Genomic DNA, 24,306 nt, shown 5'->3' with positions numbered 1-24,306 from the left:
TATCACATAAAATAATCAGGAGCAGAGTACTTGTGATAATTTTATGTGTCAACATGACTGGGCCACAGGGTGCTGAGACATTTGGTTAAACATTATTCTATTGTGTCTGTGGGTTGTTTCTGGATGAGATTAACATGTGAATCGGTAGACTGAGTCAAGCGGATTGCTCTCTCCAATGTGGGTGGACCTCATCCAATCCATTGAATAAAACAAATTGGCTGAGTAAGGGGGAATTTGCTGTCTCTATGTCCAGCTGGGACACTGGTCTCCTGCCTTCAGACTCGGACCTGGACTCGGCTGGAACTTACTCCATCAGCTCTCCTAGTTCTCATGCCTTTGGGCTTGGACTGGAACTACACCATGGGCTCTCCTGGCCTCTTACTTGCTGACTGCAGACCTTTGGACTTCTCAGCTTCCATAATCATGTGACCAATTCCTTATAATAGACAGACAGACAGGTAGGATAGACAGACAGACAGGATAGGCAGGCAGGCAGGCAGATAGACAGGTAGATATTTCGTATTGATTCTGTTTCTCTGGAGAACTCTGACTAATAGAGTACTGTATGGAAAGAAAGAAGGGGATGTAGAAAACCTGACATCACTTGTATCTCAGCCTTGGTGCATCACTTTACATTTCTCATTTCTGCAAGAGTGGAGAGGCTTTGATATAATCACAGACGTTTGAGACAGAAGAGTGGCTTAAAAGAACAGAAGGTGGCTGAGGTCCCACTGAGACTGGAGACCATGAGAATATTAATGCCTCCCCTACCAATCTTAAAGGATAGCAGTGAAAATCAAGTAAGATCATGGATATATCTTGTGCTGTAATTAATGTAATTTTTACTTCTTGATGACTTAATGGGAAAGAAAAGAAGTTGGCTACAGTTGCTATTATCACCATCACCATCAGATAAACAGCACCTGAAGAGCCACCCTCTTCCCCCAGCTTCTTCGTCCATTTACCAACCCGGTTTTGGGTAAGAAACTAGCCTTTTGAGGCACAAATTGCCTCTAGGACAGGTTAAGCCTAATTGTCATTCACATTTTAGTATTAAGTCAATCAATTAAATAACATCTACCAGAAATCACCCTTATGGAAAAAGATATTTTATTTAAGAGGGAAACAAAGCAATGCAGGAATAGATTCTCTCCAAACAAGTCAGGCTCCTGGTTGCCTGCCCTGTGCACGGGGCTGAAGACCCCTGGGTCTCTGGGAATCTTGTGAAAACCATTTGGCTTCTCAGGTTCTCCATCCATAAGAAAGTGGATTGGCCTAGATGATCTCACTGCTCCTACAGCCACCCCGCGCCAAGCTCACAGCCATCAGCCCCCCACTCTCCTCCCCACCCCATTAGCTGCATCGGAGCTCTTCCGTGGCCTGTCTCCCCAACCAGGCAGCATGTTCTGGACGCACCAGCGCCCAGCTGGGTCTAGTGCACAGCAGATTAGAAATGTTTGCTTGGCCAGGCCGGGTGCAGTGGCTCACGCTTGTAATCCCAGCACTTTGGGAGGCCGAGGCGGGCGGATCACGAGGTCAGGAGATTGAGACCACGGTGAAATCCCCCGTCTCTACTAAAAAATACAAAAAAATCAGCCGGGCGTGGTGGCGGGCGCCTGTAGTCCCAGCTACTCGGAGAGGCTGAGGCAGGAGAATGGCATGACCCCGGGAGGCGGAGCTTGCAGTGAGCCGAGATTGCGCCACTGCACTCCAGCCTGGGCGACAGAGCGAGACTCCGTCTCAAAAAAAAAAAAGAAATGTTTGCTTGGCCAATGAAGGCATGTGGTCAAGGCTGCCCCTGGCTGCTGCACAGGGCATGGCCAGGGTCACTTGGGGCTACTTACTGCACCTCCCCCACAAGAGACAGAGCAGCTAGAAGCACAGGGCTGGGACCCCATCCAGCCTGTGGGCACTTCTCCCTCCACGCTGGGGCCCTTAGCAGTGGGAGACAGGGGCACAGCTGGGCTGACCAAAAGCAACACGCCAGGGCGACCGCACATGGCAAAAGATTCACTGAGTAAAAAACGAACCTTACCTCTGATCCCAACGAAGACGGTCAGGCCAAAGCAGATGAAGAAGACGACAAACACGAGGACAAAGTGGCGCTTGGAGAGCGTGTAGAGCCGCATGGGCGCCAGCCTGGGGGCAGAAGCCAGCAGTGAGGGACGGTCAGGTGAAGGCCCGGGGGTCACAGGAAAGCGGCCCTGCAGCAACACCCCTCCCCACACGACACTGCCCACCTCCCCTCCCAGCCCCTCACTTCTGAAGTGGGCCTGCACTGCCACCAGGTAACCTCCTGACAAAACAGCCTCGGCGGCCGATTCAGGAGCCGCGCGTTCCTGCACGTTCCCGGTTAGAGGGTCCGTGGACACACTGGCCGCCACGGTCTGCATGCGGCACACCAACTCCACACTCAAGAACGCACTGCGGGGGCTCCTAGGCCCCCCAGGGGTCACTGCCGCAGAGGCAGTGGCCAGATCCCACTACTCACCCCGTGCACACACATACATACACACACGCACACACACTGGCACACCCACAAGCACACGGCCTATGCGGGTGACACTGCCGGGCCCCACTCGAAGCTCCAGGTCCTGCCAGCACCACACTCCTCCCTCTGCCATTCCCACGAGCCCACAGCCTGATTCCTCCTGTCCCAAGTCCTCCACAACTTCAGGTTCCCCTCGTGCCACCCACCAACACGGACGCTGCCTTGCTGTGCAGTTTTCTGTGATTTACACTGATGGGGAAACTCACTCGCCCTCCCAGCTTCCCACCCAGTCACAGGAAAACTCTAGGAGGCAGGGATCATTTCTTTCAGAACACCCCGTATCAGGGGCCAGCAAACAAAATAAAACTCTGTAAAGGCCCAGGCAGTACATGTGAGGCTTTGGGAACACTCGGTCTCTGTTGCAAGGCACAGCTCTGCTTCTCTGAGCAGCACAGGACGCATGAGGATAGCCGTGTCCCAGTCAAACCATCGACAAAAGGGGTGTGGCCGGCCCCCGCCCTGTGCCCTGAGGAGGAGACCCACAGACCAGAGGGACATGCGGCGCTGTCTGTTTCGCTCTGTCTTCTGTGTTCTCCATTGTCCTCGCATGTTCTGGTCTTGGGAGTCAGGCCAGCAGGAAGGAGCCCGAGCACCTCATCTCAGGGACAAGCAGCTGCACACCCACCCGGGGAGATGGACATAGGCTCAGCCTGGCCCTGCAGGAAGGTTACTGGCTTCACGGTCCAAAGCTCACACGGGCCTGCATGCCCACACCCCTGCGGCACACACCTGAGACTGCAGTTGCAGAGCAAGAAGTCACTGCCAGGCCGGTCTCAGGGCCAGGGTGAGGCCGTGAGTCAACACCTCTGCGACGTGGCTCTGATAAGGCCGGGCCCGCTGCCCCCAGCAGGGCCTGCGTGGCCACCAGGGCAGTGAGCACACAGACCAGGGTCACTGGGTGAAGAAATGAAGAATAGGTGGCTCTGCAGCTGCCCCGGGACTCAGTGCACTCACCCACAAACATGAGACGAGAGAGCTGGGGAAGGAGGTGGCCTGGCCCCAACTTGGCTCCGGGGCCTGACAGATCCTCAGAGGCCCAAGAGCCATAGGAATGACCTTAGGGAGCAAACTCAACACCTTCAATTCACAGGTGGAGAAACTGAGGTCTGGAGACAGTGCACGTGCCCAAGATGCTGCAGCCCTGCCCTCTGCACCTGAACTGTGCAGAGGTGGCTCTGGGATGGCGCTGCAGGCTCCAACCTACACCAACTCCTCTGGGCAAGCCCTGCAAAGTGTGAAGGCTGGCCCGGGAAGAAGTGTCTCCTCTGACCTTCCGCAGTTAACTCAGGTGTCAAGTCTATTCCTTAGTTTAAGCATGGTGTGTTCAATACATTGTTTCAACACTGCAGATGGCCGGGCACCGTGGCTCATGCCTATAATCCCAGCACTTTGGGAGGCCAAGGTGGGCGGATCACGGGGTCAGGAGATAGAGACCATCCTGGCCAACACAATGAAACCCCGTCTCTACTAAAAATACAAAAATTAGCAGCCAGGCGCAGTGGCACTCCAGCCAGGTGACAGAGCGAGACTCCGTCTCAAAAAACAAACAAAAAAAAAAAACACTGCAGAATGGAAGATTCCTACAGCTACTCAGGGCCTTTTCAGTTAAAAAAAAAAAAAAGACACAAAGCTAAATGGACTAGATGGTGGGGAAATGCAAATAAAGCCTCTAGTTCAGTTAACAGTACTGCACCAAGGTCAAGGTCTTAGTTTTCATAAACGCGCCAGGTTATGTGAAGTGCTCCCCTGAGGGGAAGCGCAGGGCTTGCCCAGAGGAGGTGGTGTAGGTCGAAGCCTGCAGCGCTGTCTCAGAGCCACCTCTGCGGAGTGCGGGTGCAGAGGGCAGGGCTGCAGCATCTTGAGCACGTACACTGTCTCCAGACCTCCGTTTCCCCACCTGTGAATTGAAGAAGAGTGTACGGGGCCAGGCGCGGTGGTTCACGCCTATAATCCCAGCACTTTGGGAGGCCAAGGCAGGCAGATCACGACGTCAGGAGATCGAGACCATTCTGGCTGACACGGTGAAACCCTGTCTCTACTGAAAATACAAAAAAAAATTAGCCGGGTGTTGTGGTGGGCGCTTGTAGTCCCATCTACTCGGGTGGCTGAGGCAGGAGAATGGAGTGAACCCGGGAGGTGGAGCCTGCAGTGAGCCGAGATCGCGCCATTGCACTCCAGCCTGGGCGACAGAGCGAGACTCCGCCTCAGAAAAAAAAAAAGAGTGTACTGAAACACTCTGCTATCTCTGGCCCTCTACTGTAAAGCTCAAGTAGCTTTTAAACAATGACACTGCTATTTCTGAGTTCCTCCACTAGAACGTTCTTGGGGGTCCCATCCCCCAGGGGCAGCCATAGTCCCAAGACTAAGGAGCTCCGAGAACTCCCCAAGCAGAGGCTGAAAGCACAAGAGAAATTACTTGAAAGCAGAGAAAACCAGAATAAATATATTTTAAATATTGATTTCAAAAACACATTACTGACCCCCTACTAGCACAGTTATTTTGCAAATGAGAAGCAGCATTGCAAAAAGAGGCCTTAAGAAAGGGCATGAGAGGCTGGGTGCAGTGGCTCACCAGAAAGGGCATGGGAGGCCGAGGCGGGCAGATCACCTGAGGTCAGGAGTTCGGGACCAGCCTTGGCCAACATGGTGAAACCCCATCTCTACTCAAAATACAAAAATTAGCCAGATGTGGTGGCACATGCCTATAATCCCAGCTACTTGGGAGGCTGACGCAGGAGAATCACTTGAACCCGGGAGGTGGAGGTTGCAGTGAGCCTAGATCGTGCCACTGTACTCCAGCCTGGGCGACAGAGCAAGACCCCATCTCAATTAAAAAAAAAAAAAAAAAAAAGGGCATGAGGGCACAACTCGCCCCAGGCACCTGCCAGTCTCTCTCAGAAGGCTCAATAAAATCCATTGTCTCCCCTTCCTGAAAACTTCTACTTAAGTCCAACTTATTAGAAAATTTTCTGGTTCAGCAATCAAGTCGTCCAACTCAAAGGAAAAAAGACCAGAGAAAACAACATAATCTGTCTTCTTGAGCAAGTGTAAGCTGGGTATAACCGCCTGTGCTGCACCAGGCTCGTGGGTGAGAGGGTGGGCGCCAGGCCCTGGCTTCCACCGTCTTCATTTTCCTGACAAGCAGGCATCCTCACTGGAGGGCCTACGGTCCTGGGACCCTCTGCAGCCTGCAGGACTATCGTGGGCCAAGGCAGCGTCAGGACAGGATGAGTCTGCATAATGATCAACACCTTCCCCTCTGCGGCTCTTTCTGCTCTCGAATTCCAGTCTAAAAGTTCTGAACCAGCCCAGCATGGCTCATGCCTGTAGTCCCAGCAGCTCTGGAGGCTGGGGTGGGGAGGATCATTTGAGCTCAGAAATCTGAAGCTACAGTGAGCTAAGACTGCACCACTGCACTCAGCCTGGGCAACAGGGCGAGACCCTGTCACTAAAAAATTAAAATAAAAAAGATGTGAGCCACAAAACCAGAGAGTTCAGAAACCTCAGAAACAAGACCCTGTTTCAGATCAATCATAGCTCTAAAACTGTTGCCCATGGGCAAAACAACAAAACATTGAGAAGCCAAGGTAAAGATGGGGGTGGGGGAGGGGAGGTGTCTTTGCCAGAACTAACCTAGCCCCCTGCTGTGAGACCAGCTCAGTGACCACAAGGGCTGGAGTCCCCAGTCGCTTCAGAACATGGCTCCGGTTCTGCACCAGAAACCCACTGGCAGCTCTGCCTCCTGCTGAAATGCTCACAGGTCTCTAACATCAAGCCAACCTAGACCAGTGACCGAGTAAGTCTCAGTGACCAAGAGAGCCCAAGGCTCTCTCTGATCAGTCCCCCAAGGGAGGATATTTCTAAACACATAGAGGCAAGTCTGTGATGCAGAAAATATACACAGCCTACCAACAGGAGAGGGTCCCTGGGGGCCCCCGACTCCAGGCCTTCCCTCTCCTCGTCTCTGTTGTCCCCGTGTGCTTCTTGAAACCTCGAGCCCTAGACTCCGGCCACCCCTCGCATCAGTCTTCCAACACCAGCTCATCTCCTGCTGCTTCTCTCTCCATCCTCCCTGCCTTCGGGAGCCATCCTCCCTGCCCACCCTACCCCACTCTGACGCAGGGTTGCCCAACACATTTTCACCTAGAAGCCCTACAGTACTTCAAGGTCAAAAGGTTTCAAACTGAGCTACACAACAAAATATAACATAACTGAAAAGCCCGCTTCCACTGCCCACTTCCTGCCTCCACCCTTTCTCCATTCTCGTACCCCGAAACCTGGCACCATCTCAGATGCCCCTCTCTCGCTCCTCCCATACTTTCAGCCAGCCAGGAAGAGCTGAGTCCTTGCTCCCCAGTTCCTCTTCATCCCCAGCATGCCAGTCCCACTGTCCAGGCCCCAAAAACTCCTACCAGCTGCTGCCATCACCTCCAAACACACCTTCCTTTGTGCCGTTACAGCACTTTAACAGCCTCGCCCTGCTCAGGAAGCCTACAGTGCCCGCAGCCTACTCCATCAAGTTTAGACAGGCCTTTCAAAGTCCCCGAGATCCTTCCCCACAATCCCGCTCCAGCCTTCCTGCCACCCTGCACGTATCCTACGTGAATTACGCGCTCCCTCCGTCATCACAGCTCTGAGGTAGGTACTATTGCAACCCCTTTCAGATGAGAAAGCTCAGACTTAGGAAGGTTCCGTTACTTGCCCTAGATAACAAAGCTGCTAAGTGCAACACTGAAACCCGCGAATCCGACTCCAGAGCTTCAATTCTATGATGCTGCCCAACAGGGTTAAGCCAGACTCCAGGCTGGTCCACTCACACAGCGCTCTGCTGATCTAAGATGCTCTCTCTTCTCCCAGCAAAGCCACCTAAATCCCACCCAGCATCCAAGGTTCAGCTGTGTCCCACCTTCTCCATGAAGTGTTCCCTCACCCTCCATCACTCACGGCTGCCCACAGGTGAAACCATTACAATAGATGAGGTCTGCACTACATAGTGGAGTGCCTGACAGCGAACGGCTTGGCACCTGGGAGGCATATGAAATCATCTACCCAACTCAACTTCCATTCGTTATTCCAAAAGAGTTTGTTTTGTTCCCTCAAGTTGGTGGAGAGATGCTAGGCAAGGGGCTCCATGCTTCCCCATGTGCCCAGGCCGGGTCGGCATACCGGCTGAGGAAGTCCTCGGCCCAGCTATCCAGGCCAGGAAGACTTCCTAGAAAATCCCTGCCAGCTCTCAACACTGTCTCTTCTTCTTGCTGGGGCCACATGTCAGTTTCTCCTCCTGGCTCATGCAGCTTTTCACAAGAGGCATCTAACACACTCTCAAATTCTGGCCTGCCTAGAGCCGCGGGGCCCTTGGAAGATCTGTCAAAGGCAAGGAAATAAACTGTCTCCTGGTCCCCTTGACTCTTTGGGCCCTTTCTAAATTAATCTCACTTTCACAGGTGCTTTAAAATATCACAGATGTGTTTCCTAGAAAAACTAAATACACCTTTACTGGAACGCCTATCCCCAAAATTGCATCCATAATGCAAATCGCCGTGAGCCAGGTCTCCCTCATTATACATCTTCTTTCCCAAAAGACTGCTTCTAAGCAAGGTGAGGTTTGTGGAGTGTCTAATCCAAATGAGACAGGAGCTGGAAAACTTTCGTCAGTCTCTCCACAGCCTCACCATCACCTCCCCTCACCGTATCACCTCCCTCACCCCATCACCTCCCTCAACTCCTCATCATCATCTCCCTCACCGTCACCTCCCTCACCCCATCACCTCCCTCACCTCCCCACCATCACCTCCCTCACCCCATCACCTCCTCATCATCACCTCCCTCACCCCATCACCTCCCTCAACTCCTCACCATCATCTCCCTCACCGTCACCTCCCTCACCCCATCACCTCCCTCACCCCATCACCTCCCTCACCATCACCTCCCTCACCCCATCACCTCCCTCAACTCCTCACCATCATCTCCCTCACCATCACCTCCCTTACCCCATCACGTCCCTCAACTCCTCACCATCATCTCCCTTACCCTATCACCTCCCTCACCCTATCACCTCCCTCACCCCCTCACCTCCCTCACCCCCCTCACCATCACCTCCCTCACATCACCTCCCTCACATCACCTCCTCCACCATCACCTCCCCCACCATCACCTCCCCCACCATCACCTCCCCCACCATCACCTCCCTCACCCCATCACCTCCCTCAACTCACCATCATCTCCTTCACCCCATCACCTCCCTCATCCCATCACCTCCCTCACCATCACCTCCCTCACCCCATCACCTCCCTCAACTCCTCACCATCATCTCCCTCACCGTCACCTCTCTCACCCCATCACCTCCCTCACCCCATCACCTCCATCATCACCTCCCTGCCATCACCTCCCTCACCATCACCTCCCTCAACTCACCATCATCTCCTTCACCACATCACCTCCCTCACCCCATCACCTCCCTCACCATCACCTCCCTCGCCATCACCTCCCTCACCACCACCTCCCTCGCCATCACCTCCCTCGCCATCACCTCCCTCATGAGCTCACCACCACCTCCCTCACCATCACCTCCCTCACCATCACCTCCCTCATGAGCTCACCACCATCTCCCTCACCATCACCTCCCTCATCAACTCCTCGCCATCATCTTCCTCACCCCATCACCTCCCTCACCATCATCGTCCTGGGACACACCGCTCTCTGTCCCCTCCCCTTCTCTACTCTCACTCCCTTGGTAATCTCATCCTGTCTCAGGCTTGCGAGAGAATGCAGGTGTGAACAATGGCCTGCTCTAGACCTCAGCCCAGTCCTCTCCCCTCAACTCCAGACCCCTACTCAACCACTTGGCATGCCCGTTTGGCTATCAAGCAGGTACCTCACACATGACCTGCCTCACACCAAACCCCTAGTCCTGTGCCTGTGGCCTGGCCCATCTCAGGACACAACAACTCCAACCGTCCAGGTACACAAGCCAGGAGATTGGGAAGAATCTATTTAGATTCACCTCAGATATTCCACTAAATGCAAAGTTTTCCACCAGTACACACACCCCAGAAATAAAATAAAATTTAAAAGGAAACTCAACATACAAAGTCACATAGGCATAGAAAACCTCCTGTCTTGAGGTGCTGGGAACTGTCCTTTCAGAACGCAAGACAGTCAGCAGCCATCCCTGCCGTGCAGCACTGCCCATCCTGCTGTCACTGACAGGTCACTCCACCCCCACCCCCGCCCCCACCGGGAGGCTCTGTGGGGGAAAGCAACCGTCCACTCGCCTGCAGGACACGGTATACCAGTTTTCAGGATTTCATTGCAGGGGCTCCACTATGCATCCACCCCACGCCCTCCCGACACCTGCAGCTCGCCTCCCACCCCTGAAGGCCAGCAATGAGCCTCAGGAATGGTGCAGGTCCAGTAACTTTCAATGTCTCTCATTTTTACTAACTCACTCTTCCCTGTTTTTTTCTATTTTCCTCCATGTTCTCCTATTTTCCCTGCAATGGTAAATGGTAAGCGAACCACTGAATTGCAACATTGAACTTCCTCCCCCCAGCGTTGTCTCTTCCTGCTGTCTGTGGCTCTGGCTTTGGCCCTCTGCTTCTGTAGCTGGGGCACAGCAGCTCCTGGCAGCCCCATCCAGAAAGCCTTCACCCTGGGACCTGATCCTTGAGGCCACAATGCTTGCTCAGGCCGGGCCAGCTATAAAGCCATGTCCCCATTAGATGCACTGAGCACCTCAGGACCACGGCACCAACACGACTTTGCCCACTAACTGCCTACCCCTCCCACGTAGGGCTCATGAGGGTTCAGAAAGCAGGGCCAGGAGGGCAAGGCAGGGGAGGCGAGCAGTCCGCAAGCACTCAGCTGCCCTGGGACTGCTGCACAGAACTACAAAACAGATACAATCCGGGTGAGCAGAGGACATGAGAACACCTCAAGTTGCTGTCCTGCAGCGAGAGGGAGAGATGTGAGGGAAGCCAGCACCAGCATTCCCACCTCTACAGAACCCAGCAACACCAGCATCCGCAGCAGGGGCCCAAGGGGTATGAGAAACACCTTCATCTCGGTCTCCACAAGCCACCACGACGGCAGGCAGGTAAGACTGGGAACTTCTGGTACTACACATCCTGCTGTTTGTTCAACTCATGCCGGGATCTCCCACGTGAGAATTGACAAATTAGGATCTGAGCAGTGGTCAGGGACTTTAAATCTCCCAGCCCATTCTCACACTGTCGTTTTTATTTTTGCAATCTGCATAAAAATAATCTCTTCTTCTTTGGCCCAAAACACCGGCCTGTTGCCTGACAGCCTGGCTCCCCACTTCCTGACCACATGACAGCGGGCAAGTAAACAGTTCCCCAGACCCTCAGTTTCCTCATCTGCAAAATGGAGAGAGGCACAAGATTCATCTCACAGAGTTGCTGGCAGGTGCGAGTAGAATCATAAACACAGTGGTCAGAACAGCGTGGCGAGAACTCAGCCAGGCTAGCTATTAGAAACGATGGCTGTGCTTTTTCTCCTCTCTCTACTTTTTCTGTTTGAAAGCATTTTGGATTTAGTTCTGACAACATCTCCAAAGACCCCACCGTATGCAGTCTCCCCTCCAGCTGGCTGCCGCAGAAGTGGGAGCTGGCATTTCCTGAGCACTTATTTGGTATCAGGCTGGGAGCTTCCCTGTGGGACAGGCACATCGGCCCATTTCACAAGTGGGAAAACACAGGCTGGGGTGAGAGGATACAGGCCCACTGAGGCCCCAGGCAGCAGGGTGTGGAGGTGGGACTGGAACCCACAAACGCACACCCAGCACGTGGAGGTCGGGGCAGAAAGAAGGCCCACAACTCCCTCACATTCACTCTTTGGCCCCTCACTAAAATCTTTCCTTTTCAAGTAACCTACCAGCTAATGGGAAAAGAAACTTCTCAAAGGGAGCAGGATAGAAACTCTAAAATTTTAATCGGCCAACTTATGTATATTATAAGTCATTTCTTTAGCTATTCAAGAGTTAAGTACAAGCCAGGCGCGGTGGCTCATGTCTGTAATCCCAGCACTTTGGGAAGCCGAGGCAGGTGCATCACCTGAGGTCAGGAGTTCAAGACCAGCCTGGCCAACATGGCGAAACCATGTCCCTACTAAAAATACAAAAATTAGCTAGGTGTGGTGGCGTGCACCTGTAATTCCAGCTTCTTGGGAGGCTGAGGCAGGAGAATTGCTTGAACCTGGGAGGCAAAGGTTGCAGTGAGCTGAGATCGCACCATTGCACTCCAGCCTGAGCAACAGGGCAAGACCCTATCTCAAAAAAAAAAAAAAAAAAGGAATTAAGCAGGCTTCAAAAAAAAGTTATTATGCAAACATTCAAGGCCTAACCACCTCAAAACACAATTTAATAAACAACGTTCTAAGCTACCCATTCGTGTGTATCCTTTCCAGACTGCAAGCCCAGTGACTCACACGCAGGAGCGTGTTGGTCAGTTCAGCAAATATCCTGCCCAGGCCACAGGGAACAAGGAAGTAGGTCAAACGCTGGCCAGTGAGCCCCCCCTCAGCACAAGCAGCACTGGCCCTAGCAGGAGGCTCCAGGCAGTGTGGCCTGGTGGTTAGGAACCTGGGCTGGGGGCCAGCTGCCTGGACTCATACACTGCAGGGTAACACGGGGCAGTCACTCTATCTCTCAAGAACCCCAGTTTCTGGCCAAGCGCGGTGGCTCACGCCTATAATCCCAGCACTTTGGGATGCTGAGGCAGGTAGATCACCTGAGGTCAGGAGTTTGAGACCAGCCTGGCCAACATGGTGAAACCCCGTCTCTACTAAAAACACAAAAATTAGCCGGGCATGGTGGTGCTTGCCTGTAATCCCAGCTACTCAGGAGGCTGAGGCAGGAGAATCGCTTGAACCCGGGAGGCAGAGGTTGCAGTGAGCCAAGACTGCACCACTGCTCTCCAGCCTGGGTGACAGAGCAAGACCCTGTCTCAAAATACAAACAAAACATCCTGTTCCTGAAAACTCAGGAAACTAGGGAACCCACCGCCTAGCAATGCTGTGGCAATTAAATCCGTTGTGACATGAAAACTCTTGCCAAGTAACCATTACCTGTCAGCTGTTATTGAGAGGAGCAGAGTACAGCAGTCAGGAGTGTGGGCTCTAGAGCCAGGCGGCCCAGGGTTTGGGCTCAGCTCTAAGGCCTTGAGAAACTCACTTGTCTTCTTCATACCTCAGTTTCCTCATTTGCAAAATGGGGAAAAGAGAAACTTCCTCGCGAAAGGTGACTGTGAGGATTCCATGAAACAATCGATGTAAGGTGCTTACAACGGCACCTGCTACATGGTGAACACTCAGTTATCTTTTACTATTTCTAGAGATTATTTTGGTCAGAACAAAAAACCATTCTATGAGACAAAGTCCTAAATAATTAAATGGTTGCAGGAATAGGATACTGACCCAAGCCTGGTGTGCCCTCAAAAGCGCTGGGAGACTCAGGAGGCCCAGGACCCTGAAACCACCGCAGGGCTCCAGGGTACTTAATTTGTCTGTGCCATGCTTTGCTACTAACCAAAGGCGGCTCTAATTAATACACTTCTACACTGAAATGCCCCCAGAATGAAAGAGACACATAAAATACACGCTAAAAAATTGCTTCACATGCCAAGCAAGACACATACACAAAAAAATAGCCTTATTTAAATTTGCAGAGAAATGCTAAAGTAAGACCAAAGCAACATGTGAGCATGAGAAAGTCTCAACTCCGCGCAGCCCTGTAGCTGAAACAAGAGGTCAGGTTAGCAAATGAGACACGCCCCACACCGTCCTCAGACTCCTAGCATCTCTGGCGTCCCTAGCATCATCAGAGAAGGAATGGAAATTGCAGGAGAGTTCAAGGTAAGAACTGCTAATCTTTTTTGCTGATGGGTTTTGATGGCACTCTTCTACCTTTTTAAAAAGCAGGCTGGGCCGAATGAGTGAGAGGTCACAGGGCCAGGGTCTACAGGGGGACGGTCCCCTACACACCGAAAGCAGAGTGGTGGAGCTGCCCCTGCTCCTCCAAGCGGCTCTGTTCTCTCCCATTCTTTCCCTGGGCTTCTCTTCCTTCTCACCTTTCTCACCTCTGGGCTCTCAGGCACACCAGCCAAGGACAGAGAGCACTCAATCACCTAAGTCCAGGAGGCACTTCGGATTTTCAGGCTTGTTTTTTAGGAGGATTTTATCTGCTACCAAACTTTTCTCAGTTTCTAGGTAGGTGCCTGGAATGCTGGCCAATGGTGGTGGGCTGATTTCCACATACCCTCATCCCCCTCCCTCTTCCCTAACCCTCTTAGTGCTCCACAGAGCCTGAGGCACAAAGCGCTTACTGCTACAGGGGGAGGCCTCAAACTCGCACAAAATTCAAGCTGTGTTTTACCTGTCCTCCTCGCTACCTTTCCTTAGTCCACTGCTTTCTTCTGTCTAGCTCCCTGTCCTTTAACAGTACCCAGGACCCTGGCAGAAGACCCAGATCCCTGTCCCGGCCAAGGCCCTCACCACCTCACGCCCCCGGCCTCTCTCCTACTGAAAAAGCACACCCAGCCCACCTATGCAGCTCCAAGGGGCGGCGCGTGAGAGAACTCCTATAACACGCAGCTGTCACTCTGCTACAAGGCCACAGTTCCACAAGACACCGTTCCAAGCAGTATTATTCACACAGGCCGCACAAGAATGCTGCCCTCTGGAGTTGTGCAGAGGCAATACTGCTAACCTACCTCCATTTGGCTTTTAAAATCTTTAAAACATCCACATAGATCTGATATTTGATGCCATTCCAGTTTCCCAAGAGGTGCTAAAGCAACATACCAAAGTCAGAAACTTCTAAGGAAGCCGAAGGAAAAACAGATGTCTCTGTCACAGGCACTTGCACTGAAGCAACAGGCCTGGGTGTTACTTCTCTGACCACGTCCACAGCCAGAGAAATCAGCAGAGATCCAAAACAAAACCCTTCTGCCTCAAAAACCGAATATAAGCCAAGAAGCGCGCCCAGGCCCCTCGGAGGCTGCCTTCAGGGCAGGGGAGCCGGCCCTGGAAGCCTCCTGTGCCAGGCGCGGCTGCACAGCTGGGCCACTCCTTCTCCCGGACTTTCTGCAACTCCACGCGGCGCTAACCCTCTGGTTAACTCCGTCTCCTTCTTTTCCAGATGCGCCCACGGGGACACCCAGGCGACTGCTGAGTCAAAAGCAAGCTTTAGGGATGGCGTCCACGAGGGCCCCAGACAGGTTTTTCCTCATTAAAAAACCCTGGACTTCAAAGAGGTAAAGAAAAAAAAAAAAAGTCTAAAGTCAGCAGATGGTAAAACGTATAAAACTCATAAAACTGGACACCCCGGGTCCAAAGGGGCTGTTGCGGCAGGCTCCCCAGTGCCCACGTCACCAATCGCCTCTGAGGGCCTCGCACCCGGCGCTGGGCGAGACCGTAGGGCAGCGCGGGGCGCTCTCGATGCTGAGAGGACGACGGGGCGGGGCCTTTCCGGCAGGAGAAGCTTCTCGGGAGGCGGCGGGGCTCCGCAGCGGGCGGCCACCCTCTGCCGGGGAAGGGCCGCAGCGCCCCCGGTTCTCTCGGCCCCCCGGTGCGCGCTCTGGCTCGCAGCCCCGTCCCGGAACCCCGACCGCATCCCGGTCTCTAACCGCCGCCGGCCGGGCGGGCGGGCAGGAGGGAGCCCCGGCCCCGGTCCACTCTCGCCCCGCGCAGACACCTCCATCTGAACCGCCCGCGAAGCCCCCCCTCAGCGCCCTTTTCCCTGCCCCCAGTTCCGCGTGGGCGCCAGGGACCCTGCGGCTCGGCGCCGGGAGCCAGGGAGCCCCAACTTTTCGACCGGAGTGTCCGAAGACCCAGCCAGCCCGCCCGCCCGCTCGGCCGGGGACTCACGGCTCCATCTCGGCGCCCAGAGCCCTCGGCCCCGTCCCGCGCGTCCCGAGCCCGCCAGGCGCCGCGCAGCAGCCTCGGCAGCGGCAGCCGCAGCCGCAGCCGGAGCCGGAGCCGGAGCCGGAGCGACAGCGGCCCCGAAGCGGCCGGCCGCGGAAAACTCATCAGAGCGCGACGCCGAGATCACGTGCGCGGAAGCGACTCTCACGGCGGAAGGGGGAGCGGCGCGGGGGGAGCGGGCGCGCGGCGAAGTAGGGGGTGGGCGCGCGGCGAAGGGGGTGGCCCCGCTTCGTGGCCCCTTGCGAGGGCGGAGCCCCACGGCCGGGAGTACCCAGGCTAGCCCTGAGATGGGGCTCAAGACAGAAGGAATGAGTGAATGAATGACTTAATTTACCTCTTGTCCCTAGGGCAGGGAAACAGCGCATTCATTCACTCCTACTTCCCGAGTGTCGGGGCGTAAGGATGGGCCTCGGGAGTCCATGAATGCCCTGCAGTTGTCTGGAAAACGCTATGGGTGTCTGCATTTTTCTAGGGAGAGGAGCTATAGCTGTGTATTCATTCCCAAAGGGTCTTGTGACCCCAAATAAGGTTAAAAGCCAGGACAAACTTCTGCCACCCCGAATGATGACAGGAGACCTTCCGGGGTCTTTCTGGTAGCTTCTCCCGCAAGCCGCTTCTAGACTGCAGCTAGACCAGTGAACCAAAAGCACTTTCCTGATTTCGCATCTTGGCTCAGTGTTCTGCATTTCTGTAATCAAGAATGGATGAGAACCAAGGTTTGGCTATTTCTGAGATTCTCTTTGGAGCATTACTCAAAATGTCCCGTGCTCCCGTGTGCTGTGGGTTTCAAGTCGGTCTGCATGAGTTAAATAAAGGACTTCCAAGCTTCCTTTGCAATGTATCCTATTCGTTCACTAAACCGTAAACAGGCTTACTATTGGCAGAAAAGTGTGGACATAAATAACAGTTCCTGCCCTCAGTGAAATTACAGGCAAAGAAAATTACCAAGAGTAATTTAGGTACCCTTAGCTCAGGGTGCTACAGTGAGGAAGGGTGCCTAACTCGCGTTGGGGGAGTGAAGAAGGTAGGGGGGAGAATGCAGAGTTTGGGCTGAATCTGGAGGGTGAGGTGGATATAGGAAGGGGGGCGGGGAAGGCAGAGATACCAAGCAAAGCACAGCCTAAGCCGCGACACCAAGGAATAGTAACACAAAATTTCATTAGTGCTCTGAATCCTAAACCGCAACTCTTCGAGGAATAACAAGATTATTAAGTTTTTTTCATACATAAGCAGAGGGAAAGGGTTCTTCATAACAAGAAGACCAGAGAACAGAAACTCGGTACCTGCAGGGACAGACTGTTAACAGGGACGTGGGGCGAAGGGGTGAGTCGGAGGGAGTTCTACGACCTAGAGCAGGGGTGCCCAACCCCGGGGCCTGTTAAATTACAGAGGTGAGCCACCGCAACCAGCCCAAACATGCGTTTTCATGTGACACCTTCTGTTAAATGTTTAGGCCTGAGGATGCCTCCCTACTTGAGTCCTTACGTAAGGAGCTGCAGCCTGGCATAGTTAACATAAAAGAGAAGACACCCTAATTGAGGATGCTTTTGTAACAAACAGCTGAGTCTCAGCCAATCACAGCCACTGAGCGTCTGTCATTGGCAGGTGGTTAGCTGATTCAAATAAGCTAGAACACAAAGCTGTAACCAATCAAGCTGTCTCTGAGCCTCAGTTCCACTTTCTGTCCATAAGTGTTGTTAACCACGTTGCAGCCCCAGAGTCCTTTGAACCTGTTGGTTCTGAGGGCTGCCCGATTCTAGAATCATGAAGAAAAGCTACTTAGGATCTTTAAATTTGCTGTCATTTTGTCTTTCGACACTTCTGATTCTAAAATGTTGGAAACTAATTCGAAAAAATATCTTAAACCCTGGGAGGGACTAAACAAAGCACATTTGCTGGCCACATTTGCCTAGAGGCAGCCAGTATCTACCTCCAGCCCAGAGCAGCATGAGGTGACGTGGAAATCCCTGCTCTGTGCCAGCTGCCTGGTCTCTCCTGAGGCATCCCCAGCGAGGAAGCGAGGAAACTCGCCACCCCAGGGACCCCTCACTGTGTGCATTTGGCTCCAAACTACCTCCTGGCAATTCCATCCTGTCAGATCTCCCTGGATTTGCTGTCCAGCATCACCCAGGTCAGCAAGAGCCCTCTCCCAACACTCGTTCAAGGATGTAAACAACCACATGGCCCTCAGCTCCTCTTCTCCCGTCATACTCGTTTTCTCATTTATTTGTTCTTCAAACATTAATGGAGCACTCTGTGTGTGCCAGGAACAACTCTCAGCTCTGGAAACACAACATGACATAGACAGATGAGGTCTCTGTCCTTTTCTGGTCAAGAACAAACAATAACCTAAATAATTACTTAATTGGCCGGGCATGGTGGTTCACGCCTATAATCCCAGCACTTTGAGAGGCTGAGGCGGGGATCACCTGAGCTCAGGAGTTCAAGACCATCTCGGCCAACATGGCGAAACCCTTCTCTACTAAAAATACAAAAATTAGCGGGCGTGGTGGCAGGTGCCTGTAATCCCAGGTACTTGGGAGGCTGAAGCAGGAGAATTGCTTAAACCCAGGAGATGGAGATTCCAGTAGGCCAAGATCACGCCACTGCACTCCAGCCTGAGCGACAGAGCAAGACTCTGTCTTAAATAAATAAATAATTACTTAATTACAGCTGTGATAGAAAAGGAAATGAAAGGCGCTATGACCATGTTATGAAAAGGGGAAAAGGACCCAAACTATTCTGGGCTCTAAGAAGCCTGGTCTGATCTATCAGCCATTTCTCACATGACCTGTTTGTTTTTGAGACAGAGTCTCGCTCTATCACCCAGGCTAGAATGCAGTGGCGCAATCTTGGCTCACTGCAGCCTCTGCCTCCCACTCAAAAGATCCTCCAGCCTCAGTCTCCCATGTAGCTGGGACTACAGGTGTGCACTACCACAACCAGCTAATTTTGTATTTTTTGTAGAGACAAGGTTTCACTATGTTGTCCAGGCTGGTCTTGAACTCCTGGGCTCAAGCAATCTGCCTGCCTCAGCCTCCCAAAGTGCTGGGATCCTAGGAGGTGCACCGCCTTTGGAGATAAGCTACTGTGAAAGTTGTCAGAATTAAAATGGAGTCACTTGTATTAAAAACAAAAAACAGGCCAGGTGCAGTGGCTCATGCCTATAATCCCAGCACTTTGGAAGGCTGAAGAGAGCGGATCACTTGAGCTCAGAAGTTTGAGACCAGCGTGGCCTCAACAAAATACAAAAATTACCTGAGTGTGGTGGCAGGTGCCTGTAATCTCAGCTAGTCATGAGGCTGAGGCAAGAGAATCACTTGAACCCAGGAGGCGGAGGTTACAGTGAGCCAAGATGGCGTCACTGCACTCCAGCCTGGGCAACAGAGCGAGACTCCATCTCAAAAAAAATACCAAAAACAAAAACAATCCTGACAGAGCCAGAGAAAGCCATGAAGAGGATTCTCGTGCATAAATGCTTGATAACAAAAACTATAACAAAAGACTATAAAAACCATCACCTTGCACAAAGACCATCGCAATCTTACACTTTTGCGAGGACATCTGCCCAGTAACTGCCTGTCCAACATCCCCCTTGTGAGTGATCCTTGTAGCCAAGCATAATTAACTCAAAACAATTATGTAATTCTCCCCATTGTTCCTTTAAAAACCATCCTTCTATACCTCCCTGAAAAAGCACGTAGTTCGCAATGGCACATATATTCCCATTGCAATGCCCTGTTCCTGGATAAATATCATTTCTTTTAGAGAGCCTCTTTGTTTGTTATTTAGGTTGACGCAAATGTGTCAGAAGTGGAATCAGGAAAAGGATGACTACAGGAAGGAAGTGATGATTCTTAGAACGGGTGTGCGGTACTCACTTGAGCCCTCTGAACTCTGCTGGCACAGCTTGCCTTTTTGGCCATGGAGACTCTTCTCTCAGGCCCACGCTCCCTCTTTTTGGTAGCAGCTTTTTGATATTATTCTGGATTCGTTTTGGTTATAAGGCTGCCTTAATAAAGGCTGCCTTACATCCCTACTGGGATGATAAAAGACTTTTTTGTTTTTTCTGAAAAGTCCTTTTTGGTAGAAAGACATGCTGGTTTGAGTACTCTGGTTTCTACAGAATTGACATTCTGTCTCTGAGACGTGTCTTTTCTGGTTAATTTACTTTGGCTTCTTTCTGCATGTCTAATTTAATATTTTGTTTGATCTGCATGCTGAGTTAAAGCTTGTGACTACACTGATTTTGGTTTAGTTATGTGTCTATAAATGATTCGTCTTTTTTCCCTTGCTTGTTTCTGAAAATCTTCCAAGAGAAAAACAAACATTCTAAATGGTGGGCACATGATGGCTAGTTAAAAGCCACCAGCTAAACATTGTCCAAACTCCTGACATTTGCTGACAGAATTTATAGGATTTCCTTTGCTCCTGAGAGATTAATAAAAAGCAGGATGGGATTCTCAAGTCAAGTCAATGAGATTCTCTCAAGTCTTCTGGGACTCCAGCTAGCTGTATATTATGGCTGCTTTTCACGCATTTTTAAACTAATAAATTACATCAAGAAACATTCAGAAATCAAATGATCATTATCTGAATTCTCTAAAAACACCTCTGCAACTATACAGGTAGCATGTAGAGTCTTCTAAATTCTCTATCTCTATTTTTTCTGCTTCCTTTAAATCTGCTGACTTTTCTACTGGAGTTGAGATAAAACTGCTTATGGCATTCCAGCCAAGATTTTTTAAACCAAAACCAACAACCTAGACCTAAGGATCATCTCTTTTAAGGTAAATTTAGTTTTGCCTGACTAATAATTGTTTAGGGTAATGGAAGTTAGTTGAAGGATAGTCTAAGGAAAAAATTAGATAAATCTTTATAAAAGGCTCACAGATCAAACAAGTCAAAATCTTGAGCTCAGAGCAATAATATAAAGTGTCTCTGTCCGGCATAAAAGTTGCTTTTTCTGCCACACAGGGGGCCAAAAAGAAAAAGCCAAACACACACAGGAAACCCTGCTAAAATTCTTCCTGTTCACATTAACCAAGCAAACCAGATGGGCAAACAAAAGATATATTTGTTACTAGTTCAAGGCTCTTTGGAGAGTTTGCTTTCCTTACACAATTCAGCCAGTCCTAGCTAAAATGTAAACATTGAAAATGTAACCCTAAACTCATTTAAAACTGAAAAAAGCAAAAGAGTGGGAGTAAAAGAGATTTTTAAAAACCAAACTGCTTTCTCCAAAATCTTGGTCCACCATCTTCATTAGACTACCTATTAGGGCAAATAAAGTTCAGACATGTGAACAGGTTTCAATTTTGTCAATAATACAATTTGGATCTAGCTGTGTTTTATAAACCCTCGAGTTTATATCTTCTACTGTCTCACGACTAAAATTCTAAAATGAAAGCTATATTTCTGTATGTGGATATATGTTTCGGTGCATTTACACGTACGTGTATTATGTTTTATGTTGTGTCTTTATGGTAAGATCTAGCATGGACCCTTAAATTCTATTCAGATTGGCTTAGATAAATGAGTTTTCATATAAAATATAGTAAGTCCTGACTTAATGTTGTGAATAAGTTGTTGGAAACTGTGACTTTGAGCAAAACAATGTATAATGAAACCAACTTTTTTCCTCATCAATGTTATAATGAAACAGCATCGGGCAGTGGCTCACGCCTGTAATCCTAGCACTTTGGGAGGCTGAGGCAGGTGGATCACCTGAGGTCAGGAGTTCGAGACCAGCCTTGCCAACATGGTGAAATCCCATCTGTACTAAAAACACAAAAGTGGCTGGGTGCGGTGGCTCACGCCTGTAATCCCAGCACTTTGGGAGGCCAAGGTGAGTGGACTGCCCGAGGTCAAGAGTTCGAGATCAGCCTGACCGACATGGTGAAACCTTGTCTCTACTAAAAGTACAAAAATTAGCCGGGCATGGTGGCAAGCGCCTGTAATCCCAGCGGCTCGGGAGGCTAAGGCAGGAGAATCGCTTGAACCTGGGAGGTGGAGGCTGCAGTGAGCCAAGACCGGGCCATTGCACTCCAGCCTGGGCAACAAAAGCAAAACTCCGTCTCAAAAAAATAAAATAAAACAAAAAAATTAGCCAGGCGTGGTGGCTGGCACCTGTAATCCCAGCTACTCGGGAGGATGACGAAGGAGAATCACTTTAACCTGGGAAGTGGGGGTTCTGGTGAGCTGAGATGGTGCCATTACACTCCAGCCTGGGCAACAGAGCAAAACTCCGTCTCAAAAAAATAAATAAAAATAATGAAACAGCATTGAACAAAGTGACATTATTTGAGGACCTGCTGGACATTGTTTCACCCAGTCACAGTTTCCAAGAATCTACTAATGACATTAAGTGCCGACTTGTTCTCTGTATTAACCCAAATGAGTTTTAGTTCATGTGACTTAAGAATGTCTTTAATAAATAAACTATTTTTTAAATTGTTGATAAAAATAAAAATGTCTGCACAATTGTCAACATATTAATATACTGTTGTATGGGTTTCGTGGCAGACAGTTTTATACTGGCCTTCATTAGATGTTTTAAGGTATTAGGGTTTAACACAAAGATTATAAAACTATAAACCCAGCCTAAAATAAAATGATTTTTTGTACAATTCTTTGATAAGTAAGACTAATTTAATATTGTTGGTTTAATAAAAATAGCTGTATCTTCTGAGTTATTGACAAAATAACCATATATTTAAGGTTCTTAGGTGAACACCTGATATGCACAGGCTATAAAAATGGTTAACAGAGAAATAACTGATGACTAGCTTTGTCTAATATCTCAGTTTTAATAAGTAATCTAGGTATAATTGTTAAAAATAAATTTTGTAAATGTAAATGGTATACATGTTTATAAATAAGCTTTTTATGTAATTTAAAATCTTAAAGTTTTATGGTATTGTGTCCGGAATTGGTGGGTTCTTGGTCTCACTGACTTCAAGAATGAAGCCGCGGACCCTCGCAGTGAGTGTTACAGTTCTAAAGGCGGCGTGTCTGGAGTTTGTTCCTTCTGATGTTCGGATGTGTTCGGAGTTTCTTCCTTCTGGCGGGTTCGTGGTCTCACTGGCTTCAGGAGTGAAGCTGCAGACCTTCGCGGTGAGTGTTACAGCTCATAAAAGCAGTGTGGACCCAAAGAGTGAGCAGTAGCAAGATTTATTGCAAAGAGCGAAAGAACAAAGCTTCCACAGTGTGGAAGGGGACCCCAGCGGGTTGCCGCTGCTGGCTCGGGCAGCCTGCTCTTATTCTCTTATCTGGCCCCACCCACGTCCTGCTGATTGGTAGAGCCGAGTGGTCTGTTTTGACAGGGCACTGACTGGTGAGTTTGCCATCCCTGAGCTAGACATAAAGGTTCTCCAGGTCCCCATCAGGTCAGTTAGATACAGAGTATCGACACAAAGGTTCTCCAAGGCCCCACCAGAGCAGCTAGATACAGAGTGTCGATTGGTGCACTCACAAACCCTGAGCTAGACACAGGGTGCTGATTGGTGTGTTTACAAACCTTGAGCTAGATACAGAGTGTTGATTGGTGCACTCACAAACCCTGAGCTAGACACAGGGTGCTGATTGGTGTGTCTGCAAACCTTGAGCTAGATACAGAGTGCCGATTGGTGTATTTACAATCCTTGAGCTAGACATAAAGGTTCTCCAGCCTGTAATCCCAGTACTTTGGGAGGCCGAGGTGGGCGGATCACGAGGTCAGGAGATTGAGACCCTCCTGGCCAACATGTTGAAACCCCGTCTCTACTAAAAACACAAAAAAATTAGCTGGACGTGGTGGTAACATGCCTGTAGTCCCAGCTACTCGGGAGGCTGAAGCAGGAGAATTGCTTGTACCAGGAGTTGGAATTTGCAGTGAGCCGAGATTGCACCACTGCACTCCAGCTTGGCAACAGACAGAAACTCTGTCTAAAAAAAAAAAAAAAAAAAGTAATTGATAAAGATAATGTTTGTATGATTTTTATTTAAAACATTATTGATTCTTTTTTTTTTTTTTTCCTGAGACAGTGTCTCACTCTCGCCCAGGCTGGAGTGCTATATAATACACTATAAAAACTACAAATGGTAGCTCTGTGCATTAGCTTCAAGTTCTAGTTATTTGCCTGTAGACTAGGCTAGGTCCTGAATTCTTCTAGATTTCTCCAATCCAACTTTGTTCCATGAAATTACTAAAATTGGGGAGGGACTACTCTGTTCCTAAGACCTATAAGATGAAACTATATACATTTTTTCTTTTTTTTGAGACGGAGTCTCACTCTATCACGAGGCTAGAGTGCAGTGGCGCCATCTCAGCTCACTGCAACCTCCGCCTCCCACGTTCAAGCAATTCTCTTGCCTCAGCCTCCCGAGTAGCTGAGACTACACGTATGCGACACCACGCCCAGCTAATTTTTCTATTTTCAGTAGAGACAGGGCTTCACTATGTTGGTCAGGATGGTCTTGATCTCTCGACCTTATGATCCGCCAGCCACGGCCTCCCAAAGTGCTGGGATTACAGGCATGAGCCACTGCGCCTGGCTGAAATTAGATACATTTTAAGAAACAAGTCACTGCCGGGCGTGGTGGCTCATGCCTGTGATCCCAGCACTTTGGGAGGCCAAGGGGGGGGCAGATCACCTGAGGTCAGGAGTTCGAGACCATCCTGACCAACATGGTGAAGCCCTGTCTCTTAGCCTCACAGTCAGTCCCTTCAAAGCTCAATTGTTGCTCAAATGTGGCTGAAAGGGTTTTGACACTGACTCCTGGCTACAATTCACGCCCTCCAACATGGGACCAGACCAGCAACCCGAGACAGG

The 24,306-nt window shown here is 50.4% G+C and overlaps 1 protein-coding gene across 1 annotated transcript in view; it reads right to left on the bottom strand.

The window, feature by feature from the left end:
* TMEM181 (transmembrane protein 181) overlaps positions 1-24,306 on the bottom strand; it is a 99,250-nt gene that overhangs the window by 61,233 nt on the left and 13,711 nt on the right. Inside the window, 1 exon segment of the mRNA XM_030809912.1 lies at positions 2,036-2,139. Within this exon segment, the coding sequence (XP_030665772.1) occupies positions 2,036-2,139 (104 nt within the window).

Source organism: Nomascus leucogenys, chromosome 3 (genome assembly GCF_006542625.1).
Source record: "Nomascus leucogenys isolate Asia chromosome 3, Asia_NLE_v1, whole genome shotgun sequence".
NCBI lineage: Eukaryota > Metazoa > Chordata > Mammalia > Primates > Hylobatidae > Nomascus > Nomascus leucogenys.
Note: the sequence above shows the minus strand (reverse complement) of the source record. Positions and strands in the feature narration are given on the sequence as shown.